This window comes from Narcine bancroftii, chromosome 5 (assembly GCF_036971445.1).
Source record: "Narcine bancroftii isolate sNarBan1 chromosome 5, sNarBan1.hap1, whole genome shotgun sequence".
Taxonomy (NCBI): Eukaryota; Metazoa; Chordata; class Chondrichthyes; order Torpediniformes; family Narcinidae; genus Narcine; species Narcine bancroftii.
The window spans coordinates 247448389-247457499 of NC_091473.1; the positions used below are offsets into that span (position 1 = coordinate 247448389).

At 35.4% G+C, this 9111-nt stretch overlaps 1 protein-coding gene across 2 annotated transcripts in view; it reads left to right on the forward strand.

Moving 5' to 3' along the window:
* LOC138765152 (lamina-associated polypeptide 2, isoforms beta/delta/epsilon/gamma-like) overlaps window positions 1-7551 on the forward strand; it is a 29601-nt gene extending 22050 nt beyond the window's left edge. For both annotated transcript variants that reach the window (XM_069941987.1, XM_069941986.1), the window contains exons 6-7: window positions 2946-3013; window positions 3542-7551. In XM_069941987.1, the coding sequence (XP_069798088.1) occupies window positions 2946-3013; window positions 3542-3836 (363 nt within the window). In that variant the 3' untranslated portion in view covers window positions 3837-7551. The remainder of the gene's footprint in view (window positions 1-2945; window positions 3014-3541) is intronic.
* The last annotated feature ends 1560 nt before the right edge of the window (window positions 7552-9111 follow it).

The window sequence follows — 9111 nt, forward strand, 5'->3', positions numbered from 1 at the left end:
AGTTTTGGAAACGAGTCTAAATGGAGCTAAGGAATCCGGACTACCTTAATTGTATTAAAGTGTTATGCACAGAATGAAGTATTATTAATCAGATCAAGCATGTTATCCCACTTTTCATCTGAAATTGATGTATTCAAACAATAGGATATAGGTTGAAATGTACTTTTTGCCAGGTCCTGGGCATCCTTTGAACAAAGGTGCTTTGTGAAAATGTTCCTCCTTTGTCTTCCCATCCAGTTTTTCTCCCTCTTTCCTGAAATCAATTTGTAAATGTTGGATGGATTCACTTTTAGTATAAATTGTACTCTTTTCATGGATGATGAAAGGATTAAATTCAACCGGATGCAAGATCTTATTTATAGCATTACCATTATTAAAAACTTCTGCTTTTATGCAAATATTCAAGATAAGACTATTTTCCTAGGAACACAGAAAATGCAGCCTACTATGAATGAATCACATGACTACAATCTTAAACATAATTTTTAATTGTAATTGTATGAGAACTTAAGGTCCAGAAAGCAGCTCCTGTGATCACACCGTGCTGCATAATGCTTCTGGCCTGTTTTTCTTTAACTATTAAAATGTACCTCTATGCAACATGAGAACCTGTCATGTTGATGATAGCTGTTACTTGATTTTTAAGATTGAATAAGTGGGTCTGCATGCAAAATATTGGTTCAATTCTCTGGAAGTGATTGCCAAGTATTAGTGTATTTATGCTCTTGTATTGGTAAGCAAAGGAAATTCTTGGCTATATTTGGTATCCACAGGGCAAGTAAGTGTGATGGCCTATAAATAGCATATTCCCCATGTTAACCCATGAATGTTAACCCCTTTTCATATGTTCTTTGAATTATTCACCTTATAAAGAATTCACTGCAATTTATATAATGTGGTATGTTCTTTGACATTAACTGTACAGTTTGGTGTTCATTTAATTACTAATCTTTAAACAATAGTAATTGATATATGGATGGTGATTTGTTCAAGTTATTAAAAGTATTTTGATACATTTTTTCTTTTGTAGTAGTTGTCATTTTCAGAGGATTGAAATGTGATATTAAATGTAAAATAAACTCGCCACTTGATCTCTGGTCTAATTTATTTCTTCTGACATCCTCAGATTTACTCCTGTCTTTTTCTGATTTCTCCATTAATTCTTTCACACTACATCCTATCCACACCTTCTGCACATGTTGGCATGTATTGTCTTTGTTCTTCAGTCATCGAATCTTTACCTCTGGCCATGTATCTGACTTCCACTGAACTGAACTTCAGTAACTAGACTCTTCTTCAGCTATCATTAGAAAAATGAGAGGGGTCTTATAGAAATATAAAATTATGAAAGGCATAGATAAGATTGAGGTGGATACGCTGTTTCCATTGGTAGAGGGAGACCAGAACTAGGTGACGTAGCCTCAAGATTCAGGGTAGTAAATTTAGGTCAGATTAGGAGGAACTGCTTTTCCCAGAGGGTGGTGAATCTCAGGAGATTGTTGCCCATTGAAGCAGTGGAGGCTAACTCAGTAAATATATTTAAAAAGATATGGTTGAATACATTTCTACATAGTAAGGAAATTAACGGATATGTGGAAAAGGCTGGTAGGTGGAGATGAGCCTAGGATCACTCATGATCACACTGAATGGTGTAGCAGGCTTGACAGGCTGGCCTGCACCTGCTCCTATTTGTGCTCTGATGTGAGGGTAGGTACGATGAAACTTGCATCACTTTCTGCCCTAATTCTTGTCCACCATTGATTAGGAAAACAAGCAAGAATTAAAAGAGGGATATATCTTGTATTCTTTGTGTTTAATAGCCCCTTAAGAATGAAGTTTTAACTGTGAGGAATATTGAAGCCCTTTGAACTATTCCCAAGTTAAAGTGGACACTTTTGATCATCCACTTGTTAATAGGAAAGAACAATTACACAATTTCAAGAAACCAATACTTGGAATTTGTAAAATGAATTTTCAATCTGTTCACCCTTTTCAAATAGGGACCCCAGAAAATAATTTTTTTTTTCAAAGACTGAAATTAATAAATATTTGTTTGTCAAAGAAGATCATTAAATACTTTTTTTCTTGAAACCGTTATCACTAGAGTAATATTATTTCTTGGATCTAGACAAATTATTGCAGAGTCAGATTTATTTAGCAGGAAAATGTGTATTAATCCCAAATTTATGAAAAGGTATCAAAGGCAAATACACTTTTTAATTTTCTTTTTGAACCATGTGATTAGAGGACACTGATTATAAGCCAACTAATTTCAGATGCAATGCCAGTTAGCTTCTGCCTTTGAGCTAATTAGGGGCTGAAAGACTTTCTGCATTGTTCCTGGATATCATTCTGTTCAGCATCCATAAATGTCACGAGCCTATGTTAGCCTGGTAGGTAATGCTGTTGATGTAGTGCCTTGATTAAATAGAATGTACATATTAACTATCTAATTAATCCTGTAGAATTATCGATGCTTTAGTATTTGCACAAGGCTCCATCTTCACAACAGAAAGATAAATTTAGTTAGAAATGTGTTCAGGATTAGCCAGAATAAACTCACTTTGTTCAATATCTTTCATGTGTATATAGTCAGAGAGTTCTATATCTCTCTCTTTCTGACTTGATCCATATCTTTTACTCTGTAAAATGACCAATTCCTGGTGCACTGTTTTAATTTTATTAATGAATTTTACTGAGTTTGATTGAATCCTTTATGGATTTTCAATGAAATAAAATTCTGCTTCTGCAGTGTTGGCATTAAAAATTGTATGTTCCATTGGATGAAAAAGTTTGACAAGTGAAATCCTTCTTTGTATTCATGAGTTCTAACGTGGTTTTAGTTTGCAGACTTCAGAATAGAACTGAGTATACTGCAGTTACATTTTTATTTGCAGTTGCAATCCAGACTGTTGCAAATGGGTAATTTTTAAAAAAAATTTCAGGCAAATGAAAGCGGGGATACGTTGGCTCCGATGTTTCCAGAAGAAATGAGCACTCCATCAGGAATCAGGTAGGAGAATTGATTTCTGCTTACTAAAATTATCCCAAATACAGTAAAATCTCCAACATCCGGCATCTACAGTGATCGCAGATGCCAGAAATGTGAATTTTCTGGTTGACTGAAACTCACTCTTACAATGCCTAACTAATAACCCAGCATTAAGAAAACACTGTTTAAAAGATGATGCAAAATTATTTTATTTTAGAAATGAGTTGTCGTCTTTATGTAACGTTCACTTATTCAAGTAGTTCCCATGACTTAAAAATTTAAATTCATATCCTGGTCGCTGACCCTATAATAGAGTAACGCTAGCCCTATGGCAACTGTGCTGTCATCATAATTAACTTCTTTCTCCCCACCCCCCAAACATTGACAAATAAAGACTAACTAATGTACTTAATATAGTAATAAAGATGTAAAGACTCTTACTAGGCAGAGATAGGGAGACCCTTTGGGAGAGTCGCCCTGGCATCAGACAACTCTTCATCCTAGGCATCACCATTTTATTCAAACTTTTTCTTTGATTTCTCTCCACAGTGCAACTCGGCGCCGGCCAATCAAAGGAGCAGCAGGACGACCAATTCAGTACAATTTTGATGATCTGGTCACAAGGGCTACAGTGAGAAGTACCTACAAGGAGAGAAGCAACTATTTGGGTACAGCTGAGAATAAGCCGGTGCGGCGTCTTTTGCCAATGTGGCTGCGGATCCTCTTGTTTATTATTCTGTTGTTACTAATCCTCTTTCTGGTCTATCAAGCAATGGAAAGTAATCCAGAGAATCCTTTTGCATATTTTCTGGAGCAAGCTAGCAACAAAGGGACTCAGCAGTAACATCTGGATGCTAATCCACACCAGACAATGAAAGAGAGATGTTAGCATGTAGGTATATATCCCAAAATGCCAACAGTCTTTGAATTGGGTGGTTTAAAGTAGTTAAGATGGATTATTGAGCTTGACTATTCAAGAAAAAAAGGGCTCCGTTGCAGTAACCAGATATACCAGTTGTACATAAGCCTCCAAAATAAATATCACACCCCATCCATCAGTCAACACCTCAGATGACTTTTTCTTCCCCTTATTGTGCAATGTTAATGTTGTGACGTTTGTAAAGCGAGGAAAAGGAAAATTTGACTAATTTGTGTAAACTGAATTTGAGGTGGGGGGGGGGGGGAATCAACAAATAGATGAATTGAATATATATGTTGCCTGGATCATCTAATTGGGACACCATAAGTTATTGAACCACCTGGGTAATGTGTCAAGTTACTTTTTTTGGTATTCTCTTCTAAACAGATAACACTTTTAATTTTCAACAATTTCTTGTAATGTAACTTCAAATCTATTGTCCTATTTGATGCATCCACCCTTATAAATTCATAACTTTATGTCTTGGTCATTTGGCTTTTGTTGACGGAAAAATCTTGAGCCTAGTTTGTCTCTTTTAAACTTTGAATTTGCATGTGTTTCTCTGCTGGCAATATTACATGTGGCTTAGTCAGGACAAGCCTGTTGTATACACACAAGACGAGGTGATTTTATTTTATGTCGAGGGTTAAATTTATCAAAACCAAGATCTTTAATGCTTTTGTTAAATGTTTGCATGTAATTGTCTTAACCAAGATATTGAAGTTAAATTTGCATAGAAAGACCTTGATAATCAGTACAATTTAAATATCAAAACTCTTTCAAGTCTTGATTTTTAACTTTTAATAGTATTTTGTTAAATTTATTGCATGGCTAAATTGAAAAATTTTTGTGATCACTGGTATATAGATATCTTTCATCTATCAACCATTTATCATCTCAACAGCAGCCTTGCAGTTTGTCCATTTGTGGCATTTTTTTAAATACTGAAATCCCAGTTCAGAATATGCCTCTGTTTGAAGGTTTTCCACCTCTCTGTTGTCAATCGTTAAAGAGTACATTGTTTCCATCTCCTGAACTGTAGATCTCGAACACTGGCCCCTTACCTGCCTCCCTCTCTGTTGGTCAAGTGAGCATTTCAAACAGTGGTTATATCCTTTGGAAATAGTGATAACAAACTATTTGAATGCTTGTACTGTCAGAATTACTTAATGTTGTGACAAATGAGAAATAGGAAGAAGATATGTTACTACAATGGAGCAGTGAGAAAAAAGAAATCTTGTCCAAATTATGTTTGCACCCCTTTGCAAAGGAAGCTATAATATGGTAGTAGATTAGGTGTGACATGCCTGTATGATAGAAATTCATAGCACAGAAGGAGACTTTTCAGCCAGTTGTGTTCCATCTTACCATCTGAATACATAAAAAGGATAGTTTCGATTAAATTTCCAGTAAATGTGGCTAGGACACTGATAAAAATAAAGGAGCATTTCACCATTTTATCCCTTTGCAGGTTTTGGGGAATTCATGCATCTTGCAAATAGATAATTTCCATTTATAGGCTTAATTATAGCACCTTACTTTCATTAAAATTTGAAACATTGTCAATTGAATGCAGAGTAAGTTAGTAGAGACTCCATACTTTGGCCAATCCCACAAGAAGCACAGGCTGAACAATCTTTTGAAGAGGACGGTGTTCTAATTCGATGTTCCAACTTTCTCGGAAAGATTTTGCCTCCTGTAAAATTATAATTCCACAAGCGCAAGCATAGACCTTGCAAAATCCAAAACTCCCAAGGTTTTAAAACATGAAGGGGAATAAGGCACACTGATACAACACAGGGGTGGAGACTTTGACTGGCCTAATGTCTTGAGCTTTTGATCCCTAAAGGGTAACACATTGCCAAGATTCATAAAGTTGAGAGCACTGATATGTTTGAGGTTTGTTTGTTTTTTGTTTCTAATTGGTGGTGCATAAATGGTCACATGCTAAATAGAAATGAAAAGTGCATCAGAATTCATGACTTCATGAGCACATTATACTAGCTCTTGTCTCAAGCTAAAAATGTGAAATTAAATACGACATTTATGAAGACTATATTTCATGTTATTCAAGCTAAAATACAAAACCTGTGGAATTTCCAGTTTGATTTCTAAAATTATTTTTTGTGGTCATCCTTCCTGTCTAATCACTGTTTATGTTCCACAATTAAGTTTATTTATTTTTTGAGCTTGGAAATGAGCTAAAATATACCATGTTTATGGTAAGGCAGTAGAACTTGACATTACCAATGTATCATTCCACGTACTCTTTTTAAAAAAAAAGGAAAAAAATTGAGTTTTTAAATTCTCAGAAATTGATTTTAGAACAGTGTTTAGAGGTTTCTTTATCTTTTTCAAAAATATTCAAATTTCCCTAAAATTTGGATATTCAGATCACCAACTGTGGTTAAATGTTTCCCAAAGCAGTGTTAATAATATAACTAATGCATAGTGAAGTGTGGATATTGTTTTGTATCCAGGGACATATCAACTTTTCTGTATGGAAGCTCATCCTGGTTGGTACTTTTCTTTGTATTGCATCCTTTTGAGATTTGTCTGTGCTCATATTTTTTTACATTTTGAATTATGCTTAATTTTTATCTAAGTTGTCTAACAATAAACAGAACCATTTTAGCTGATACAGAAAGCAAAAGTGCTAGTTAACCTGCTGCAGACAGTTCTTTGCTGAAGTTTGGTTTCAATCACCCACATTATACTCTCTCAAATTTTTACACTTTTGGGGTTATGAGGGAGAAAAAAAAAATCCTCAACAATGCTAAATCTCAGTAAGAATTAGGGTAGCCTGTTTTTGCTATCATCTTTAAACAGTGATCTAGAAAGTTCATGCACATCCAGTCTTAAAACACTTCATAACCATTAATTTTATTTAATTAAAAAGTTGGGGCAGGGATTGTTACTGGTAATTTGGAAGTACAGATCAATTGCACCAAGCTTTCATCTGAAATGCAATATCATCACTGACCTGCAAGGTCTTCAATTTTTGAAGTAACTACTTTTTAGAATTCTTACTTTGGAAAAATCTACACATGCTTCTTTTATAATATAGAACAAGAATTGACAATTTTTAAAGATTTGCTGATTTGAGAAGGGCATTAGTGGTACTGTTTGGATAGCTGAGATTTGAGAAATGAGAATTTAGATACTTCGCAGTGGATGTTGAAAATTGTAATTTAATTTTTCCTACGTGTGCATTTGGTCACTGAATTCATCACAATGGCACTTGTAGTCCTCATCTTCCATTTAATCCCTGTTTGCAATGTTATCAAACACAATTTTGTGTTTGCTTTAGTTTCTGCAATTGTTGCTGTTTTCTGAATAACTGAGTAGCTATTGAACAGGTACCATCGATAATCTTTTGCAGGGAACTCAATTGTATATATTAACAAATTTGCAGAATACATCAGCCCACAGTCAGGATTTGTAGAATTGCAATTTGTTACATCAATTTGACTAACAGGTTACATTTGAAACTTTATGCATTGTTTTCATACAGTGATATTTTTCTCTATAAAGTACTCTGTTTGGGAACTTTTTAAATGCTGTCACCAACTTCCTCTTGAATGTGCCTTATTAAAGTTTCTTATCCAAGTTTAAATAAAATTTGTGTACTTAAACTGCATCTTCATTGTGCATGTGTGTGTTCAGAGGGAAGCTTTGTTGACCTCAACCAAGATCATAGATGTATTGAGCAAAAAAGGAACCAAATAGGTCAAGCTGCATCCATTGAGCTCGTCCAGCAGACTGTCACTCCAAGTTCCAGTATCTAGTTTCTTGTGCCTTTATCAATTATATAAATCACCTTGATTTTTGTTTTCCATCCTACCACTTTCTATTTTCCATAGAATATTCCTTGTCATCTTTGCAAATCTAATGTTATCAAACACCATTTATTTCTCTTGTATTTTGCTTATATTGAAGGAACATTTCCTTCTCTGCCACTTGTTTAATCACTATTAACATCTTTTTTTTTCCACAGCATTTTCCTATGCACCTGCCAAACTTGTACAATATGTATCCTCTTAGCCTCTAGGTCCTCACAATTTCAGATTGTTTTTATTTGAAATTCTCTGCATTTTCTTTTTTTTTTCATTTTCTCTAAACTTGGCAATTACAGGCTGTTGTTTGGAACTTGTACGGGTAGTCCTCAATTTTTGACCGTAACTGGGATCGAAGGATTGGTCATACGTCGGATTCACACCTTTTAACGGGGTATTAAAGCAATTTTTCAAAAAAAATTCAACAAATGAACCTCCGCATATGTACAGTACTTTAAAAAAAAAATTCGGTCATCTGTGTGGTTGGACATAACTCGCGTTGGTCATAAGTTGAGGACAACCTGTATTGAATTTGAGTGCGGCAGATTTAATACCCCTGGCCAAATGTGTTCTACAGTATTACTTGCACACTGAATAATTCAGAACATCAAACAAGGTATGCTTGCTGTGCTTTTGACTGGAGTGGAATTCTGATCATTAATGGTACTTTTTTTAAAAAACCCTACTCTCTCCGTGCTGTTGAAATTAGCTATCATGTTTTCACTCAATGGAAGCAAAAGATAGCTTACTCCCTGGAATCTGGAGGTCAAGATGGGGACTTTCTGGTAGTTGTGATCCAGGAATCATACTATCAATTGAATCAAGGAACAATAGAGACCACAATTGAGTACGCCCAGTATTCATGCAAATATACTCAACAGTGAGAAGTAACAGCTCTCGAAGCAATAGTGCAAACAACAGCACCAATCACGAATAGAAGGGATCCATCATTGTTTTGGGTGTGAACCCTTAACCAAACCAGGATAAAAGAACATAGGAAGTAGGAACAGGAGTAGCCAAAAATAGTCCATCGAGCCTGCTCCGCCATTCAATACGATCATGGCTGATCTAATTTATGACCTAACTCCACCTACCTGCTTTCTCCCCATATCGAGTGGAGGTATGGGTGGAAGGTGGAGAAGGGACACACAGGTGATCTACCTGTAGTACAGAAGGTTTAAGAAGTGGAGAGATAGGAAGAGGGAGAAACCATCTGGAAAAGGGGTGGGGAAACAAAAGGGAGAACAAAGTACAGGACTAGGTAAAGATGAGATTGGAACAGTGGAATCCGATGAGTGGGTTATCAAAAATTGGAGAAATTATGTCATTAGGTTTAAGGCTTGCATGTGCAGAGGGATGCAACC